Below are 22,864 nucleotides of genomic sequence, written 5' to 3' on the forward strand. Positions count from 1 at the left end.
TGCATACGTAACGAGCGCATGCTACTCACATGTGAACATTGCTGCATTTTACCTTGTAGGGAAAATGCTACGTGTTTATTTTTCTGTCTTTCTGCCACATCCTGAGATACCTTTGGTTATACTGTATTCTCTTATAAGGGGCCTCAGGTTTGGTTCTAACTCATCGAATTTTGTGTGCAGTGACAAAATAACTGAATCATGTTTATTTAAAATGAATGCAAACACAACAGTCCGCTGTCCTTGTTCGACTGAATTAATTTGTAGAAAACTGAGAAGCGTCTCTGTTTTCCATAACAGGGGAATGAGAATGACCTTGTGTAGATTATTCTGCATGTTACCGCACACAGTGACTTCATTCATGCTCGAATATTCATGTTACCACACATGCCTGCAGCTGCATGCAAATGTATTTATATCCTCGCAAGCATATGCACACAGTATGCATACAGGCACCCACAGATTTTCCTCATACGATTACAAACTCAGACAAGCTCACGCTCACACTTGTTTCCTGTAATGTCTTCAGAATAAGCTAAAATTACCTGACTGCTCTTGCTGCATGTATTAGATGACATGCAGGAGCAGGGGGCCCCTCAGCAGCCCCACACTGCCCACACACAGCAGATGGGAAAGCCATTAGGTCTATACTAGCTCCCACAGCCCCTGCCTCTGAGGGTTTGTTTTTACATAGTCTGAGGTAAAACGTCAAGCTTAAACCTTCCTTCCACTCCTTGTTAGTTTTAACATCCCCATTTATTAGAGTCATTCCATGATCAGTCAGTCAGTGCTGCCACCGACCCCCTTACAATGAACAGGGCTTTCTTTGTTTAATGAAACCATGAAAAAAGTGTTACTGTCAGACTAAAAATATTTTCCAAGTTGCAGGCAGGCCCTTAAAGTACATAGGGAAAGTTCAAAGTTCTCCACTTTTTAATTCACATTTTAACTTTTTTCAGCCCTCATAACTTAATGAGTACAGTAAAGTACAAAAGTTCAAGAATGAAAAACACATTTTTTCTTTAAAAAATGCAACCAAATGAATTTTTGTTCTATAACAAACTTTGAACATCAATATTATGGGGCATTTAATGGAAAAACTGCACTATGACATAGAGTAATAGAAACAATCATTGGTATCCTGGATGTGTTATCTGTTTTCTGATAATTCACAGGAGAAAACATTGAAAAAGTGCATTCAGGGTAAACGTCTAAGGTTCGTATCACCATGTGGGATAGGTGGTTGGACAAAACAAGTCATAGCAAATGAAAGGACTCATTTTTACCTACATTTTGATACGAGGCTCATCTTCAAGCCATAATTCTATCTGTGTCAGAATAAGTATCTGTGCAGACTGGCAGCAGACTTGAAAGGTATCTGCATGTAGCACCTCCTTTATGAAAGTTGCAACTGTGGCTGGTGAGATTTCAGTTTAGTAGATTCCACAGTTGGCACTGGAGTGTTAAGGTGAAATAAAGTACAAAAACATCCAGCACCATAATACATTTTTTCATTGTCCATCTGCAGCTCAGTATGTTACACTAAATCCTATGTGTCCAATAATTAAATGTGCTGCTTTTGCTATACTGGCTTTCTCTGGCTCACTAATTTTGCACAATATTGAGCATTGCAGGAGTGAACTGTGCTGCAGGATTGTTGTGAGAGGTTTTACGAACATTTTCTGATGTTTTGATAGTTGTCGACAGTGAAAACTGTGTAGCTTTAAGGTTCTGGGACACAAGAGTTTGAAAGTCAGAAATAAGATTTTGGATATTCACTTGTACTTTTCTGGGCTGCACATTGGTTCAGTGGTTAGCACTGTCGCCTTGCAGCTAGAAGATCACCGGTTCATATCCTGGCCTGGGCCTGGGATCATGCAGTATGATTGGAGTTGGGTGTCCCCTGCTTTCGCCCTAAATCAGCAGGGATAGACTCCAGCCCCCCCGCGACCCTAATGAGGATTAAGCAGTTTATAGATAATGGATCAATGGATGGACTTGTACTTTTCCATATTTGTATACTTCTGGACTCCAATGTTCAACAGCGTGACTCAGTTTCTCCCTAAACTTTAATGCTCTTCAATTGGAAGAAACCTGGGATGTCTGTAACCTCCACAAGATCCATCAGAGGACCCTGATGACCCAGAGACTGCCTGTTAACAAGCCCCAACTGACATGATTCAGCATCATGTACAGCAGCTTCAGCGGTGCCTCTTAGAAAATCTGCCACCGTCGGGTCATTTTTCTTCCATTTTTCTGCTTTCATCTCCCCTTCAATCAGCAGGCAGGGTGCCGTGACACAGCCACTCATTAGTAAGCAGCAGTGGGCAGGCGGAGATCGCTTTGCAAAGACAAACAACTTAATTACTGGCGGCACAGCTTTAATAAGTTCAGCCCAAAATAGTTTGAAAAAGCGAGCAAGGAACATAACATCACCGGCACTGTAATTATGGCTGGACTCGATTTTGATTCCAAATTTAAAGGGGAGGCGACAATTATGACGTTGCTGCTTTCACTCTAATGCTCGTGGTCTGCCGAGTGTGGTGTCAACAAGTGTTTGTATTAACATGTTTATGAGCTCTCAATAATTTGACATTGATCTCTACTGGGCATGTGCACAGAGACTGTATAAGCTATTTCCACATTCAATGATTTACTTTGCCTTTTGAATGTGCAGGGCTTAGAACATGTATGGACCGACATTCCATGTTGTCTGCCGAGTTTTGTTAGTTTAGTGTGTGTTTTTATGTGTTCACGTTCTGATTGTAAGGAGCAATAAGAGTAATGTGCTGTGCTTCCTTTACACAAAACAGAGAGATGTTTGAATAAAAAACTTCTGTACCCCCTACACACCTGCTCGCATATGCAAATATGTACATATACCACCAGGGTTTTCTGTTTCTTTTTTTTTTTTCAGAGCAGGATGAGCAGAACTGGAGCAGCAATCATCTAATCCACCATTATGTATTAGCTTTTTCTCATCATTCCACTGTCTCTGCACTGTAGACTGCAGATCACTGGGGCCAGATTTACACAGGGTAAATTTGTACTGCTTCTTTCATTCAATTTGGGCACGCAATCCTCTGGTAATTAGTGCCTGATTATTAAGGTAGTGGCTAATTACACAATCAGGGACTGGGACTGCTTGACAACATGCAGTTCAGTGGGGTGAATTTGTATAAGAAGGAAAAGGCTCAGAAGAAAAATGCAACTTTTTTTATGTTGTATGACGAAGTTAAGATGGTCACAAGTCAGTCTTATGTGAGAAACAAATGTAAGTTTATTTTTGGCCCATAAATATAGTGAACTGAATGCAACCTGAGCAAAGAAATAAAATACAAATACTGTACTTTGCAATTATGTAATGCAACTTGTTAACATGCAATTAATGTTGATTTTATTTACATACAGTTACGGGAGTTTGCACACGCCTTAAAATTGAGGGTTACTACATTTGCAATTCACACCATGAATATACAGTGAAAACATTCCATAGTCTTTCAGATGGTTTTAAAGTAATGCAGTGGCATTAAGTTTAATGAAAAAATCTGCTGAGCCAGTAGGCTGTCGCAGCGATTAGTGTGTGGGTTTGGACTCCGTGTGGGTCAGGTCACTTGCGGCAGCAGGGTTTGTGGTAATGTCGGAGCAGGCAGCTTGATTAGCCTACAGGGTAAAAGGAACCCAGATACTTCCAAATGTTTGTGTATGTGAGCTCTTTTGCATGTGGACTGTATGGGTAAGGGGGTATTAATGTGGCACCCTTGCCAAGACAGGATGGAGACCCAGAGCCAAAGATAAGTGACCGGTAGAGCAACTCGCAGCGATACTGAGCAGCCATCTGTCCCTCCGAGCTTTGCAGCGTGGAGCGCTGAGCACCCACCCACCCACCCACACAAACACTCTCAAACACACCAACTATACAAAATCACCCAACATTAAACTGACAGACACTGTTTTATTTGCAGCGCATTTTGCACATCGTGCAACGAGTCCTCCTCTGAGCAAGAGCACAACTCAGAACCAATGAATGAACAAAAAAAAAGAAAAAATGAATGGATGGATTGAAAAATTCCTTTTACATTTTATGTGAATGGCAAAAAGCTTTTGTATTCTGCCACTAAAGAATTTGATTTGTTAATACATTTGAGCTATTTTTATGTGCACGAAACAGGCAGATGATGGAATTGTGCACTGCTGAAGTGGAAAGATATCAAACTGACAGGGACTATTTTTTGTTCTTTCTTGTTTTTAAGACAAAATAAGAAACTAAAGAATTGCACAATAAAGTTCCCTGACCCGACAGACAAAACAGTATTTTTTTTTGTTTATTTTTTTTTGGTTTTTCTGTGTCTCACAGCCAAGGAGCCATGTACGTGTTTTGTTTCGTTTTTTTTAATGGGAGTGATGACTGATTTTAGAGAAAGTGTGAGGACTGCCTCCACACAGTGTTAACAACACATTCTGTTCATCCTACCAAAAATGCCCACGAGGTCCAAATATGGTTTCTAAACAAACACACCAACATACACAGTACAGCAAATCATTTCATAGAAGAGAGAATCATGGCAGCTGCATGGACTTGTACATTCACACATTCAGATTAGTATTGTTTGAAAGGCTATTCATCTCTCTGGTATCAAGAAGCCTTCTGAAATACCAAACATTTAGTTTTTTACGAGGATCTGCTTGTGTTTACCTGTGACATGTGCGTGAAGGCTTACTATAATCGGGTGGAAATATGTGAGTGCATGTGAGTGTCGCCAGATGTTCACATTTCCTAAATTATTCACGGCCCAGTGTGGATGTGTTACATTTCAAGCGCATGAAACCAGATGTGGGTGAGATTACACCATGTTATTTTGTAGATTTTCATACAAATGCTACCCTGCAGCAACCATAGAGTATGACATCCCTCTGCCTCTGGTCAGTGTAGGTTTACTGTAACTCAGACAGGAAGCAGGAGAGAGGTTTTAGGAGGTTTTGGCCCATACTGGCATATATGGACACCTGCATGTCTTGCTAGGACGCTTTCTTTTGCCAACACTAGGACTGCAATTTATTATTTTATTATTGATTAATCTGGCCATTATTTTCTGTTCAAGATGACATCTTAAAGTACCTGATTTTGTCCAACTAACAGTGCCACAGCCAGATTTCCAGTGGTCAATGGTATGAAACCTGAAACAAGCAGTAAATTGTCACTATTGCAAAGTAGGAACCAGCAAAAGCTTGGGTTTATTGCCTTATTTCTGCAATTAATCAGTTCTCTGTGATTTGGTCAACTGATGAAGGGACCAATTGTTGTCTTTGTACCAAACACATATACAGGAACCACGAATTTAACAAAAGAAACAAAAAATGTAATGTTCTTCTGTAGAAAAAGTAAGTAACCCGTGGCCTCGTTAGCTAGAATTGCTCCTTTTACGCAAAACACCCACAAGATGTTTTTTGTGCTAGTTGTCCACCAATCTCTGATGGCAGCTTGCTGAAACTTTTCACCAGTCTTCCATGCAATTTTTTTTTTCAGTTGCAAGATGTTGGATGCACTGCCTGTTTCAAATCCCCCCACAACATATTGTATGAGTGGAATTCAAATATTTGACTCCAGGCCATTCCCTCCATTTCTTCTTTGTGATCTGTTCTTTGGTTGATTTGCTAGTGTGCTTAGCATCATTATCCTGTTGAAAGGTCGGCTTCCAGTTCGACTTCATCTTCCAGCACTCTTTGATATGATGCACAATTCTTAGTTGAACCAATGACTGCGAGCCCTGCAGTGCCCGAGGCGATGAAGCAACTCAAACCATGACATTTGCAGCACCATGCTTCATAGCTGATCTGAGGTCCTTCTCCTGCAGAGCCGTCTTTGGTCTGCACCAAACATGTCTATTGTCACTGTGACCAAACAACTCTATCGTTCATTCCAGACGTCCAAAGCACATTAATCCAAAAGGCCTGTTCGCCCAACATAGTTATGATGCTATGAATTATAGAAAAGAAAAAAAAACTAATGTTGAATTTCTTCGATTTATCTATGTTTTGATGTATTTTACACAATTTGAGAGAAAAAATGGAATCAACATGTCCAACATCTTACCAAGTGCACACAGGTGTTACCAACAACACACATTATAACTTTACATACCATAGATATTTCACAACTAACATGTTAATTAGTTTCCATACTTCTCTCCTATCTGCTCTGTGTAAACGCAACTTGCATATCAGCGCAGTTCAGTTAAAAAGTCCCTCGATATTTGTCACATGACTGTTAATGAGAACTGAGTCGGTCATAGCTTTTGGCTGTGCTAAAGAGTGTCAAATTAGAATAAATAATTTATTTTTAAACAAGACATGTAGTGAAAAGTGATTTTGTTCAAATATCACAACGTTAAGCTTAGATTAGATTAAGCCTCCTCATGGAAAGCCACATCAAGTATGAATCATTCAAGGACCATAATAAAAATGAAAATCTGGGGATTCTTTCTGTTTTCACAGTTCCTGTCTCTGATAAAACATTTGGTGATTTTGGAAAGACAACATGCCTTTCTAACCCACCAGTAGGTTTTGTGGTTCAGAAGGTTAATTGGAAAACTGGTTTTGCTCTCATGTTGTTTTTGCAGAGCCAAGAGTTGATTTTTTTTTTTCTGGCACATCTCCTCTGCAGGTCACTCTCTTTGTAAACACAAGCACTTTGATACCAACAGCTGCAGGAGTTAAATTTTGAGGTTCTTGGAGGTGTGTTCTTCATCAAGTGGTCTGCTTTTGTGCTAAATTTGCAGGCTGGTCCTGGGCGAATTGGCAGATGGATAAGTACGCCACTTCTAGATGATTTTCTTTAGAGTGGAATGACTCATTTCAAATTATTTTAAATCTCTTCCCAGACTTGTTGGCATGCACAACTTTCTTTTCTGAAGGCCTGAGAGAGCTCTGTAGATCTTGGTGTACCAACACACTCATCACACACTTAAATAGAAAAGAGAGCAGCAGACTCTTAATGTCTGGGTTTAGACAGACTGTAGCTGTCCAGTCATTCAGATGACTGTGTGTTCCATGTGACTGATCGGGTGTTGTTTTATTACGAAAATGACTACAAAAGGTCAATTTTATGTGCCATTTGTCTGACGCACTGTTTATTTATTTATTTAGGGGCAGTGCACATTAATGAGCGCCTATTTATACAGCAATGGATGTAAATATGCCGGATTATAGCAGCAATGCTGATTTACATTTGCAGTTCCTCGGTAAAAAGAAAAAAACGACATAACAGTGATTCATAGGACAATAAGTCACGATAAAAACACATTGCAAAAAGTACACAAAGAAAACATAACAGTGAAATATACAATAAAACATAGGACGATAGGTCGCAATAAAAGGACAATAGGTCACAGTAAAAGGACATTACAAAGAAGTTAAAGGCCAGTGGTCACAAGATTGGTTCACTTTCAGCCACTGTTTAAGGTAAGATTTGAAAGTCGGTAACGTGGAAGCCTTTTCTAGATCTTACTGGTCTTCACAGAAAGAGCATCTTGTCTGAAGGCTCCTTATCTGTGTGGGACCTCACAGTCACCTTTAGAGGAGACCCTGGTCCTGAGACCACTGTGAGCCCTTCTTGTCAAATAGGATCAAATGTCTCATTGTCTAAATATGTCAAAAACACAATTATTTCCATAACTGTACACACTAATCATATATATATGTACATATATAGAGAGACAGCCCACTTCAAACAGGAAAAAAAAATTACACTGTGCTATAAACAAACACCAGATGCTGTCCATTCTGATCTCCCGAGTATCACTGAACAACAAAAACCCTGCAACGTCTGGAGAAAACACTCGTATATATACAGAAAACGAGAGCCATCCCTGAATCCACTGCTACTTGGAGGTTTCAGTATATTTCCTGCTCTGTCAGATATGTTCTAAATGTTGCTGTGATACAAAGGTCTCTGAAAAACTGAATGTGAACAACTGACCACTTGATCACACTGCACACCAAACACAGGCACACGGCATAAAGGTCAGGAACACAACGGCTGGCTACACAACTACTGAGTATTAGGTGTCAGTATTTAATTTAGACCTGGTGTACTCGTCTGCTCTTCTGAAAGGACGCAGATCTGTGTCTAAACAGAGGAATAAAATCAAAGTGGAATCAAAAATCCTGTTACAAATACTAATTCAAGGACCCACAGTATATGTGAAGGAAGTGAAGCTATTTAACGTGGGTCTGTCCTAATTTTCCACCGTAACCTTTAAGCAAAGCTGAAACATTTTGCCGTTATTGTGGGTAACCTTTTCATCTCGCCCACAGCACTGTTCATCTTCTTTATGGTAGCCAGTTCTGCTGTTATGGATTACAGTTAGATCACTGGCTGCCATCTCTCTCTCAGCTGCTTTCACACTCCCTCTCTTTATCCCTCTGCCTAACTCTCCATCTCTTTATCTTTCTCTCCCTGCACTGCAGTGTAGGCAGTCGCTTGTCTCCTCTAATTACATTGAAAATGATGTGATCATTCACTGCAGAGAATCTCTGATGACATGTGACAAAACAAAAAGAAAAATTTGTCAGGTAGGGAACTGAATCACACTGCAGTCCAGCTGAATGTACTGACTGTAGAACTACGGCATCGGGTTTTTACTTTCAACCATTCCTTCAATATCAAGTATTAACTCAAAATACAGCTTGTAAAAATGTGTTCCTGCTCTGCTAATAGTTTTTGTTTGTTTGTTTATATCAGAGATGTATGGAAATGCTTATTCTGGTGCTAATACTGTGATGTTTATTGCTAAGACTTTGTATCTAGGCTGGTTTGTTTGTAGACATTTGGCGTTGCTGTGGTTTTTGTGTTTGTGCATATTGCAGTGCAGTGAAAATCAATCAGCTTGCATGACACTGTTTCTGAGTGTTGATTTGATACTCTTCTTTGGTGAGTTATGGAAGTTACATTCTGAATCAGAAAATAGCAACACTGCAATGTAAAATCGGTGCATAAAAGTAAAAACTGTGCAACAAACATGTTGCCTAAATTATTCTCTACATTCACAAAATTTACCCTGTTAAGGCTGCAACAAATTATTGGATTATTGGATGATGATGAATTAATGTGGAGGCAGCATTTTACTGCTGCAGTTGTCTTGGTGGAGCTAGATTAAATTATGGTATACACTGCTGAACAATGTGATCCAAAAATAAAGCATTAAAATGACTGTAAAGGAGAAAAAAGTTTATAGCTTCACTCTGAATTGTCAGGAAGCACAAGTAAAAAGTTGCCCAACTTGGATGTACTCAAATAAAGTACACAAATCATTACAAAGGATCATTTATTTACTGTTACAATCCCTCCTTTTATTTTCTAATCGACTGTGTCTCTCGTATGGATTCTCTCTGGCTTACAGCATGCGTTTGCTTGAGCATGTGTGACGACATTTCCAAGAGTGCATGTAAGGAAGGTACCTCGGTATCTACCACCCATGACTGACGACTCCCATGCTTATTGGGGCTTTGTTGCCGTGGCAGCGTCTCATTATGTAAATGACGTCTCCCTGATGAGAAGGAGGCAGGCGCAGCCGTGATGCTCACTGCTCCAGACTGTGTAAAATTGGCTTCAGGGACCAGTGCAGGATTGTTGCTATATTTAGCAGTCATCTTAACAATGTCTTTCTTCTCCAATCTTTCTCACATTCTTGAAACAGAAGGCCCACTCACATTTAACACTTGCTTCATCTTTTTTTCACACAGCAAGTACTAAAACATGACTCCACTTAACACACAAGCGCACACAAAGCCAGACTCCCATATTTCAGTTGTGAGTTTGACATTTTACTACTTCGAGGTTTCGTGCACTGTGATCTTAACTGTCCACCATTTTATCAGAAATTCTTTTATCTTCCTCTCTCTGTTCAATATTTTTGCTCTGGATGTATTACCCTTCAATCCTCTGTCCTCATCAATGCTGAATGAATGAGCTTTCTCTGAGGAGTGGTACTAATGGCTTTCTGCTATATATCATCTTTCATATTCCAGCTCGAGGGAAACTAATACTAAGTGCTCTGGTCATTCCTCACATTAGACGTGGGACAAAGACGTTAATCTGTGCAAATATTTCTAATTTAAAACGACATGCAGTTACAGCAGTCATAAAGGTTTTTCAGCCGTCTCTAAAGAAGCCAGTGATGATATCCATCTTAATTACAAACCTAATCCACACCAGTATGAACTCTGACCTCCTCTTCCCTGTCAGTCAAGACACCTGGAGGCTCAAGCAAACACATTATTTCCTGCATCCTCAGCCTTCTCTCGGGAGAATGCGTCCACATCACCATTGTACTGTAGCAGCTATTTTGAGTGAGTGACCCAGAGATCAATGCAGTCAATAGTATTACCCTCTAGAGTGCATTGCAGCTTGGTGAGGGTAGAGGAGTCAGTCAAGACCTTAATTAATGAGCAGCGACTGAAATTGCTTACTCTTCCTCACGTTTCACACAACAGCTACATACTCGTGTCCACGTAACTCACCGGCCAGTTACAGAGCAAATACTCACAAAAGGTGGTAAATAGTCTGGTGAAAGTCAGATGCTGCAGCTAAGACATGGGTAGATATTGAACTTTCGAGACCAAGACCATTTGGTAAGGAATAGAAAAGGATGATTGTCTTGATTAAACTAGTAAAAACTATTACAAAATTACAATTTGCACTGAAGGATTCAACTGCGCTAAATTACTGATTAGAAAATTTGTTCAATGCACACATTTCTGACTGACATTTGCATTCCTACAGAACTGGGTTTCTAATGCAAAATACTGAGTGCAGTTGAAAGGTGGGCCTACGATGAAAAATTAAGTGTCTAGAATTGTCGAATAGAATTCTGATAATAAGTATAAGCCATTCCGGTTTATCAAAATGATGTCTTTCCTTTAACAGTCTTTGCAGTACAAAAAATACAAAAATTCAAGTACAGTTTTCAGCCAATAGCAGACATGGCACACTAAAAATAAAAGCAAAACAACTATATCTTTAAACCTGAACCTGCTCTGCTCACTCTCCACTCAGTGTGGATATCATTAACAGAAACTGCTGGCTGCTATTTCGTTCATGCTGACACACACTTCACTGGCACACAATGCAAAGGAAGAGGCACAGTTGGGCATTTTTCTCAGTAAGCACACCCAGAGCACTATCAGCCACAATGAAGAGTGGATCAGGCCTCATAAAGCCATTTCCAGCCTCTACAAAAAAAAAATAAAAAATCAATTTATCATCCCCAATCTACCCATCCATGAGGTCAGGTCAGGATTTCCCCGCTGTTTTCCACACCGATGTTTCTTCTCATAGGCGCTGAGCATTGCTGAGGTGGAACACTGATGCATCTTGAAGTGTGGCCCTGCCTGTAACTTGCTTGTGAAATCAGCAGCAGGATTGGTGGAGAGCAAGAAGCGGGTAATCCTGTTAACTATTCTCTGCACGTCTGCAGAGGAGATGGTGGTCTGCTGCTCTGGTGTCTTCCTGGTAAATTGTACAACCTTGTCCAGAGTTAAGAAACTGCCAATCACAAATCTGCATTCCGCTCAAACCTCAGGCAATCATTTTGCCTTCACCACCAGCACTACGGAGCCCTGCTGGCCAGTTAAACGCCGTCTCCCAGGCCCGCTCTGTTCCAGCCTGTAGATCCTGTTTATTACCACTGGTCCAGTCTTATCTCCTCCCTTTCTTACCTCGCCCTAATCCCCTTTATAATTTTCACCAACTTTAATTAGTTCATGTCCAGAGGAACTATTAATCCTGAGCATGATTTAAAATATAGAATATATATATAGAAACCTTTGAACACTACATGGTTTCAAGACCTTGACGGAAACATTTCACTGGTGTCGCACTAACCAGAAAATGCCCCTGTCTTCAATCTTGAACTTACAGTAATTTAATGTGTGCTAGTTCCAGCCCTGCTAGGTTCTGCTGCGGCTTCTACTGTAACCTTGGGATACTGTGATTGCTCCTGTGACCTCTTTCTGCCCTCGACCTCCGATTGCTCTCCACAGTGTCATACATGACTGACTGCAGTGGTATTTAAAACAGTTACACATGGAAAAACTAAAAAAAAAACAATCTAGGTTTCACTTTCTGTATGTCTGCAACAAACGTGATGAAAATGACTTGATGTATTTGCTACGTCCTCTACATGCCTTAACAAAAACATCCACCTGACGTTTTTCATACCTTCAGTGGTGCCTTATGTTTGAAAGCTAAATGAATAAGACATCTGTGCAATTCAGCTCCCGCAGAACTGCATGTGGCACATAATGTACACAACCTGAAAGTGAGCTCAAGGTGGTGTGAAGGCTTCCAGACAAATGAGTCAGTGCTGCCACATGCTCAGTTGAACAGATGAACTCTTCCCTTCCTCAGATGGACTAACAGCATTTGATCTGTGGTGAGTCCATTAACACTCAGAGTTGGATTGTCACACGCCTGGCAAAGGTATTATGTGTGGAGGAATTGATTCTATTTGCCATTTGTCATCTCCATGTGATGAGTATAAAAAAAGAAACTACACAATGCCATTTAAGGTTGCTCCCTTCTGAGAAGCAGTAGAAAGGAAGCCAGATAAAGATACAGTTAAAGGGGCAGGTTCAGGTTGTAATGGCAGAAATAGAATATAATATACGTAAATGTGTTTTCATTAGTTTATAATTACATGAAAACAAGACTTTTGTGTTTTTCTTTACCTTAGAATAAGTCCTTTATACCTACAAAGGGAGCAATTTTTCTTTCAGAGTCCACCATGTTTTGCCACCATGTTTCTACATTAATCTACAACAGACAAAACAAACAGGGGCTCTAGAGAGGGTTTTTCATGTTACTTAGTATCCACCATAGATTTTTGTCAAGCAGCAGCCAACAGGGTTGAGTGAAGAAGTATCAAAATCTGCAGTTTACTGAATGGCCACTTGAGGCTGGCTCCAAAAGTGAATGAATCTCCATAGACCCCCATGTTAAAATGCCCGAGTTTACAGCAGATATAAACATGTTTACTCCGTGGTACAGGAAGCAGTTTTGATCTTGGTAGTTAATTTCCTGGTTTATGACAAATGTACATGTCATGAAATTAAATAGAGCTCATCCATTTAAATTTTATTAAGCCCTAAAGTTATAGATAATTAAGGGAGTGGCCACTTTAATTGACAGGTGGGTGCCAGTATAGAGGACAGTCCATTGCTCAGATACATTTGTATAGCCCACCTCAACTCCACGCCACCTCTTTGCTAATTACACACCGTGGAGGGTCCCTCTATCTTCACATATAGTAATTTGTTCTCCTACATGCTTGGTAGGGGAAGTGGCAAGGGATATCCAGGTAGTTGCCTTTTGCAATGTCACCACTAGTTGCCGCTAAATCCTACACACCGGGCCATCTTTTTTAGCTGATGTCAGCATTGTCTGATTTAGCAGATAAAAGGCCATTGTTAAAAACTGTCATGTCCTCCACCTCCTCTCCCATTAAAGCTCTGAGCCAACATAAAGACTGCTAACCTCGACTTGGCTTACAGATGTGAACAGATATAGGAAAGAGTCAGGAGGTCCTGCATAGCTGACGTCAGTGCAAAGCCTTGTTTGACATAGTTTAAATATGCAGCAAAGTCAGCCACCCCATTCTGAAATATTTTACTGCTCTGGTCTTGCGAAGGGATATAATAGATTGTTACTGGCCAGTTTGACACACATAGTCACAATTACGGGGGATTATCTTGAGATGGGATTAACTACTATACCAGGGAGTGCATTTCTGAAAGTAAAATTGCAGTAATCCAAAACAATCTGCAGGTAGCAGATAATCCCGTACCTATTTCTTCAAGTTCTAATCCGCACCATTATTTTGATGAAATAATTCAGGTGTTGAAATTAGATTATTATCATGAGCCATGTTCAAACATTAGTGGAAAACAGACAAATCTGAAGCAGACCATAGAGAGGAATCATTAGATCAGAGTGCTCACACTGGGCTTGGCCCTAATGGTATCCAGTTCAGTGATTAGCACCACTTTAAGCTGGCTCTACCTAAGTCAATAGAAAAAGATATTTTGGTATTTTTTGGGGCCCAAATGTGAGTATCAAACTCAAATACTCTTGCTTGTCCTCACAGCTACAGTGTCACGAATGCATAAGAAAAACATGTTGGCTTTTGAGATTACAGTAACACATAACTGTATCTGCTACTGTGTCTCAGAATTCCAGTGTTTGTCAAACAGCAGTGGTATTCAGCACAGAGTCAGATGTTTTAACATCCACAGCCTTTTGATTAATGAGGATTAAAACTCTTTAGTCCCTCTGAGTGACAATGTTTAGAGAGGCAGCCAAATGACACGACGAACTTAACGTCTACTAAGAGGAGTATTACAACATTAGCAAATGACAAGGATAAAATGATGCCTGAGAATCACACAAAAAGAGGAAAATAAGACCAGAAAGAACTGAAAAAATAAAGCTTTGCAGGGACACCAGTGACATATTTTCACTTGTTCTCTGGGCCGGCAAATTAACAACCAGAAGAGGCATGTTGCAACAGGAAGTGAAGAGACAGCTCACAATCCACTCACCTCAGAAGACATGCAATGTGGTGGATTACCAGCAGCAAGCTGACTAATGCATCAACAGTTAGAGTATTTAGAGATTTTAGAGGCAAAACACTTCTGGCAGTGATGATGTAAGACAGACCATGTGTGTCCATTTCAAAGTGGAGAAATTAATAAGATGAAAAAACGTGTTTTGCATGGAAATGCATTCTGCAGTCACAAATGGGTGACAAATGAAAGGAAACCCCAACATAAAGTGTTTTAGTAAATTGTTGGGCTACAACATAATTCCAGAGCAGCTTCAATATGCCTTGGCATTCATTCTAAAAGGTTTCTGGAACTCTGCTATACCCCTCAGTCTAAAATCCTCTATAGTTGCTTAATTGGGTTGAGATCTGACGACTGCAAAGGCCACAGCATATGATTCACACCATCATCAATTCATTCACTGACCCCTCGTGCCCTATTGATGGAGGCTTTGTCATCCTGGAAGAGACCACTTCTATCAGAAATGTTCCATAACAGGATAAATGTGATCACTCAGAACATCTTTGTATTGATCTGTAGTGACCCTTTCCATCTAAAGGGACAAGTGGGCCCAAACTGTGCCGGGAAAATGTCCTCAACAGCGCAAGAGAGCCACCAGATCCCCTCAATGTAGGGCTGAAGCGTTTGAGACTTTCCTTTAATAAGTCAACTATCTGAATATTTCCCCCCCTAATTAATCAATAAGTAACCACTTTAACATTTCAACTTCAACAATGTGGTTGGTATTCTTAAAGGAAGGCAGCATTCTTGTCAAAGACAAAAAACAAACCAAGAAAACACAGCAGGTCAGGACCCAGAGGCCAAGGCACCAATCACAGGGCACTCAGGGTCACTCAGAAAACCACGCTGACAGAGGAATTGAAGAGACGGCCTCTCAACATTCTCAAACAGCAATCAGCACACAAGTCAGCAATGGAGAGTGGCAGATCACTGATGCCACTCACAGATCTGAGTGGCATTAGCCTCTGCTCAGGAGGTGAGCCTGTTTCCTCCTGGCAGTGTAGCCGGATCTGCGTCAGTACCAGGAAAGCATCTGACAGGGAACAACTCCTCCATCCTGACACCGCAAGCATTTTCCACCAGAACATGTCTTCGCTATCTCCGATGTTTACATGTGGCAAACTATACTGAAGGGGAAGGGAAAAGCGTTGGCTTGTTGAGTGACTGCAGATTTTTTTTGTTTACTTGAACTTCTCGAAGGAAGCTACTAACTTAAAGAGACAGACATTATATCCTGTTTTAAAATGCCCTGCGATTCCGAAAAGTAAACGCTGACACACTGTAGCATAATGGTACAAGTTACTAAACAGCTGTAGCAAGTGGTAGTTCAAAAAGTTCACCATTTAGCGCGAGCTGAAATTGTATTAGTATCTTTAAGAGAAAAATTATTTTAAGCTGGCCCTGTGAAATACCAGAAAATCCTGTGAGCTTACTGCATTCAAGATTTATTTGGAGTCATTTTCCAAACCCTGGGATTAGAATTTGTTGACCCAAACATGAAAAGCTCTTGCATTTACCAGCTGAGCTCACATATACCTAACCTGTCAATGTGTGTCACTGCAACGTCACCTGAGAGTTTCAATAAGCCTGATGGTGCACTTATTGTGTCTGAATGATTACACTTAAACTACTCCTTCCTTGACCACAAGCAATTTAAGAGAGCTTCCCAAAGAGCTGGCTGTTAGATTGAAAGATCTTAATGACACTGTAGACAGTATGCGGTTTTGCTGATGAGATTAAAGCAGGTGTCAGTGTTGTGGAGGACAGAGCTGCCTGCATTGTGATTAATGAAGCAGATTCCAACTCTCTCTGGGTATCTATTGATTCAGTGCTATGGCGGGCCTTGCACTGAATTAATCTGCCAGCAAATATGCAAGACTTATGCCTTCTGCTGCGCTCGGACCTGCAATTTGAGGCAGACATGAATCCACTGGCTGACACTTGCAGCCCAAGAGAGGAGTCTATCAAAGCACAGCACCCAGATGAAGTGTGAGGAGGGTGACACAAGTGCAGTCAAAGTTCTTTACTCACATAAATGTGGTATTCATGAATCACCGGCAAGAAATCAGAAAAATTACAATAAAATGTGATCATAAAACTACACATGTTCCTAAGTGAAAATGTGAAACAGGATGGACGCTATTGGATTGGATTGTAATACAGCCGTGATGCAAAATTGTTGTAGTGCAAGTGTCTGCATAACTGATGCAGTCCTGATAAATGCATATACACAAGCGTTATCTCACGGAGGTTTCAGGCCTCAGGAGCTTATAAAGCTGAGAGAGAGTACGTCATGCTTTGACACATCACTTTGTCTGCCCGAGTTAGCTTCACAAGGACAGGGGAAAACTAACACAACATGATTCACTGGTGTTGATACTGGAGCTCTGATGCACACCACATCCTTCTACCTTCAACCTGTCTGTCTGTCTGTCTGTGCATGCTTCCCATTTTCACATGGACTTCTACAGAATACACTACTGGCCCACCTGAGACTAAACCCACAAAAACATCATGTGACAAACAGTGAATTTGTCAGAAGGCTGCAAGGTTTTAAAGGACGGCTTTTTTGATATCATTACTATTAGGACCACCACAGAGAAAATACATTACTTTGATATAATCTTTGTTTGAGGGAAATGACATCTGGGAGAGTTTTCTTCCATCTGGTTTCTTCTCTGTTAATCCTTTTCAGGACTGGAATCTGTCCCAGCAGACAAAATGATGCCTCATCGGTACTTTAATAACTTTTCCTAACAAAGGGACAATTTATTTTGGGTGTTTCTGAACCTTTAGTTCAGTTCTTTTCCCAATTCTACTGAGATGTACCATAAATGTGGATTACAGTGAATCTGCTTCAGTTACGTGTTCTGAAAACCGGGATAATTGAAAAAGTTGACACAGCACTACAATCACAATTATCACATACACTTGTGTGTAATTTTAGCAGCAGGGGAGTGCAGTTATAAGAAATGTTTTCCAGATGAGAAGAAATGAAGGTATCACTTTGATTCTCAAAAAGCAGGGCAGATACAAGCTTCTGCAGGCCGACAGCTTGCTGGAAAAAAATCTGCGGAGGCAGGTGGTTCCGGTTTTAATGGACTGTTTCCCTGAAATAATTTGTGGGACAGGTGGTTGCCAACATTGGCAAGGTCAGTAGTGATTTTCCCAATGCAATCCCCATGCTCTCGTGCCATTTAAGTGTCTGATAGAGAGCAGCTGGCACCAAGTGACCCTCTCAGTGATGCAGAGAGCAAACTGTTTTTTTCTTTTCCTAAAATTGGAAGGCAGCAGAGCCACGGCAGTTTTTGGCTTTTGAATGTGCATCTATAAAACTAGAGCAGGCTTTGTTGAGTGTTCTTGGTTGAGGCAAAGATGTTTTTATTTCTTCCAAGGGTTTTTGGAGATGCTGCAGAGCTTAAAAGAATCAGCTGTTTGCACGTGTTGATGACTTCCAGAGGGAGACGAGAGGGAAAGTTGAGCTGGAGGTTAATCTTTATATCGGTTCTTTTGAGCATATTGTACTCTCTGTACTGTCAGCAAAACATAGCAGGCTGGTACCTCTATCCTGAAATTGCTGTATTATTTCAGTTTTATAAGTTAGTTGTCAGGCACCATACACAAAAAACATTAAGCGCATACAAAGAGATGCTCTCTACCAGATTTAACCACTAGAACTACACTTCTGATCAGTATTTTCTGATCACAAAATGATCAAATTGAAAAAGTTTGATGGAGAGGAGCATGCAAGATTACTGAACAGTGAATATAGCTGCATAAACATCTTCACCTCAATTTTTGTGGCCCAAATAAGATTTACTTTTTAGGTCTTCTCTATCAAGGCTGGGATCATTTTTTGATAATATGTGCCCCCACTGAGGGTGATTCAAAGCACAGCATCCTATGATGAGTTAGTATTTTAATTGTTCATAATCCACTGAGAATTGAATGTTAAGGGGGGAAAAAACGAGAGAAAACTTTAAGGATACGTTTAGTATATATCATCTCTACAGTATGTATCAGTAACAGTATCAACAGACTTGTAACTCTGCTGCCAACATAAGCCAATTAGCCTTTCTGATTTGTTGTGGGCACCTTGAACACAGACAGCAGGGGAGATCCAATTGTACCTGCTGTACAGTAAACATAAACAGGGTGGCTGCAGTGGGCACGCTGCCACGGTGTAAATGCTGGTTCTTATTTTATTACACCCAGAAAAAAACACGTGTTTATTAATTTACACGAAGCTATCTTTAGGATAGAGTCGTTAATCCCGTTACCAATAAAGCACACGAAGACAACAGAACATAATCAGGCATTTTTTTGAGAGAGAAAATCATCACCTATATTCTTCTAGAAATAAATTTACTGACGCAATGAAATTGGTTTCCTGTCAACCGCCACATTATTAATTATTTATTTCCGTGTTCTTTTCTTCCAGTTCTTTCACAGGAAAGCCGAGCACACGGAGACAAAGGTGCAGTAATGTGTGTGCCGGTGCGTAAAGTGTCGTGCACATCCCCAGTGTGGATGGTTACGATGATTTGTCCCGCCAGGTTTCTCTGGCAACCCTGTCTCCAGCTCTGTCTCCATGGCAATGCATAGGCAGTTTACTTCCTATTTCTCTGAGGTTTTGGGTTTGGTTTTGTTTGCTTGTTTTTTTACGCCATAGGTCATAAGCTACGACACCGACTGGAATCCGCGCTTCTGGGTTGTACAGATGCGACGAGGACGCGCGGCTCAGTCTGCGGATACGGTGCGAGCGAGAAACACAAAGGGACCTTTCAACAGGATGCCAGTGACACAATCAGATCTCAACGTCGTGATTTCAGCGCTATAATGGTTCACTTTAAAGAATCGACACATGCTGTGACACTGTAGCCTACAGGTCTGCAACGAAATTACTTTTCGGTTTGCCAGATTATTGTTTGTTTGTTTGGTTGTTGTTGTTTTTTTTTTTTGGCAAATCAATGCAAGTAAAGCATGTGATCTCCAACCAAACACATCGTGCAGCATATAGGCCTACAGCAGTAAAATGCTTCACATCTCAAACAGCAGAATCCACATGCACTGAGCTGGGAATGCTTCAGCATCCAGTGACTTCTATTGTTTTCAGTCTAACCTCAGCACCATGCAGGGGGATGGATGGTCGCGCTATGGAGAAAAAAAAAGCCCTGTGATTTTTGGGGGGGTGAAAGCAGTCTGAGCAAGGCAAGGCTCGCCTCTTACCCTTGGAAGCATCCTTGTCTTCTTTAGGCTTCGCCACTTTTCCGCTCATAGATCCCAGTTTGGATGTGTAATTCCCGATTTAGATAAGAATCGAAATCCCCTTAATTGCCGACTGTCCTCAATGAAATCCTTAGCAGATGTTCCAGGTGCTGAGATAAGGGCTCTGTGAGGAAGAGAAATATTCATCAACATTGCATTTCCCCCCCCCAGAACACAACAGCAGCGTCGGGCCACAGAGCGAGACAATGGACCGTGAGAGCTCCACGGGGCTGCAAGAAGGTGTTTATCAATAAGATATCAATGAAAGCATCCAACTACTGATGCTCTCCAAACACACTCTCAACGCAACAGGATAAAGAGCCTCATACAGTTGGACCAAACACCAAGAAACCAGCCTCTGGAGCACGTCTATGTGCGCACAGTGGTGTATAAAAGCGACCTCTAACCTACCTTATCTCCTCCACGTTTTCTGCTACATCAATGCACATTGATGAACGGAATCGCTCCCACCATGGATACTGTTCTGTTGCATACAAAAAAAAAACACGACCTACTCTACTGTGACAAAGGAGAGGAGCAAGAAAAAGAAAAAAAAAAAAGCTGCGAAATGGAGCGCAGTTTCTTTCCCCCCCAAGAGCTCCTCAGTGAAGACAAATCACAGCGTCCTATCTAACAAACCCCGGGAGAAATGCCATCCAGTTGCTGCTTCTGCGACCAGCTTCTCTTGTCTGAGGCTCCCCTTTTCCCTGTCTCTCTGTCCTTTGCTGGAGCTTCTGAGCAGGCAGAATCAACAGGATACACAACGTGAGAGCGCTCCACCCGCTACAGCGCCGATTCACACAGTGGACGTTTGTTTATTGACCCCGGAATCAGTGCTGCGATGACAACGAGCCGCTCCGTCCATGGATGCAGTCAGTGGAGAGCAGTGTGTGTCGATGCGGTGCAGAATTAAAGCAGGAGCTGGTGCTGCATGTCGCACACCATCTTGCTGTTGCTCTCATTCAGTCGCCTTTGCAGAGCTGCATGCGTCCCCCCCCCCCCACCACCACCACCACCACCACCACCACCACCACCACCACCACCACCACCACCATTCACATCCAGCCTGCGCAATTTTCTGCACATGAGGTCTCAGGTGTTTGCTTGGACTTTGTTTGAAGCATGAAACATGAAAACCGCAGGCTGATGAGAGTAATGTTGTACATCATTCAGTTTGCATAGTGTGTTCAGGTAGTTGTTGCATGTGACGTGGAAGGAGACCACTGTAGTGTTATGTAAAGCAAGATTAGGTTGGTTCAAATTCAACTTCTGCTCAGTTTTGGTTGCTGAAAAATCACTTCCAAAAAGTCTCTCATCTTTGAGTTTTGGGGACACTTTGAAGGTGCTGCAAAGTTTCTCAAACAGCAGGTTTTAGACAGAAATATCCACCTTAAAAGTCTGCTCATCTTGTAATACTGAGCCTTTGTCTCCAAAAGAAATATATATATATAGCCATAAAAAGAACAAAAATACAGCACTGATGTAACTGATGCTGTAGCACAGGAGGCTATTTATGCCTGTTTCAAAAACACATTTAGGATAAGTTTAATAAAAGCAATGAGGCAACAGAGGAGACATTTGCGGATTGTAGCCGTGCAAAAAAACTGGTCTTATTTGCACTGATGTTGCAGTGTCTATCCACAATATTAATGCCATCAGCCCACCAAAAGGATGAAGGTGAAACACATTTTGGAAAAGAACAATTCAGCAAGAAACATTGTTTTTTTTCCTTAACTAATCTGCTGGTGACTCTGGTTGACAGCTCACTGTGAAGTTCTCACTGAAAATCATGTTTTCTTTTGCAAACCTTCTGCAGATTATAGAAGAAATGCCTTTTAAAGCAACCATACAGAAGTCATCACTGTGAAAGAATGTTGTCCATATAACAGTTAGTTTTTTAGTGTTGCAGCTGACATTGACAAGTCCGTTGCAGGAAGATTATTGCCATTCTTGACAGTATGTTAGTGTTCAGAAATGTGGTAATCATGTAGGTAATGTCAGTGTGAAGGGTCCTTACCTTCAAAACCTGTGGTGATGAAGCCTAAAAGCTACACCTCATCCTTCATTTGTTCTCGCATTAAACTCCGAATAGGGATTGAGCCGCGCTCACAGTGCAAGAATTGTTTTCTGGTCTTGTAATCCAGTTTTAAGGACACTTTAAAAATTATAGCTGTAAGTGTTATTTCCAGCAGCCTATATTCAGAAGTCGCAGTCCGATTTTTACAGGTTTTATGTCACATCTCTTGGCCCTGCAGGTCTGCAGCACTCTGTGGCAACAGAGGAAAAAGACCTGCGGGTTGAGTGTTACAAGATCTATATGGTTACTATTTTTAGAAGAAACTGGACCCCCTTCCAACTTTCTTCACATGCTCAAACCTTCGTGAGACGTTTAAGGCACACTGGGGCCTATTTGGACAAGTGATTTGGCCTCAAATGGTCAAATTATTGCAGTTTCAAAAGAGTTTTTATGGTGTGTTCAGTTATATTATTTCCTTCTCTACAGGCATTAAGCAAACTAAACTGAAATGATAAAAACACGTTTCTTCGACCAGTATCCAAAGTTTTAGACTGAAAAGGAATATAAATGTAATATATTTTCATACTGTTGCAATGTAACTGTTTCTCTCATGCTCCAAACTACTGTTGAGCTGATTGTTTTATCATTAAGCACATGACTGGCTTAGAAACCATAATTTGCGTAATTTCCTGCTTATTTATGAACTGCATAAATATTCCTTTTACTTTTTAACACTTAAAACTCCCCAGATTTACTATGCTTGCTGGTTATTTGATCTGTAACACTTGCTTTCTTTTAAAAAAAATCTTCTTTACTTCAGCATTGTAATGCACCAAATCACCTCATCAAATTCCTCCTATGTGAAAATCTAGTTGGCAATAAAACTCATTTCTGAACCTGATTGGACTGTATATGGTATTTTACATTGTGTGCTTATGAACTGTACAGACCTTTTCTGTG

At 40.9% G+C, this 22,864-nt stretch overlaps 1 protein-coding gene across 3 annotated transcripts in view; it reads right to left on the bottom strand.

Moving 5' to 3' along the window:
- Positions 1–22,169, bottom strand: part of fgf13a (fibroblast growth factor 13a) — a 101,871-nt gene extending 79,702 nt beyond the window's left edge. The window contains exons 1-2 of one of the 3 annotated variants that reach the window (XM_035946653.2): positions 21,905–22,169; positions 19,849–20,011 (exon numbers count right to left, since the gene is read on the bottom strand). In XM_035946653.2, the coding sequence (XP_035802546.1) occupies positions 19,849–19,897 (49 nt within the window). In that variant the 5' untranslated portion in view covers positions 19,898–20,011; positions 21,905–22,169. Of the gene's footprint in view, positions 1–19,848; positions 20,012–20,298; positions 20,854–21,904 lie in introns of those variants that run through there. The other 2 variants (XM_035946654.2, XM_023266876.3) reach the window with 2 other exon arrangements.
- Positions 22,170–22,864: the final 695 nt, after the last annotated feature.

This window comes from Amphiprion ocellaris, chromosome 13, assembly GCF_022539595.1.
Source record: "Amphiprion ocellaris isolate individual 3 ecotype Okinawa chromosome 13, ASM2253959v1, whole genome shotgun sequence".
In the NCBI taxonomy this organism is placed as follows: domain Eukaryota; kingdom Metazoa; phylum Chordata; class Actinopteri; family Pomacentridae; genus Amphiprion; species Amphiprion ocellaris.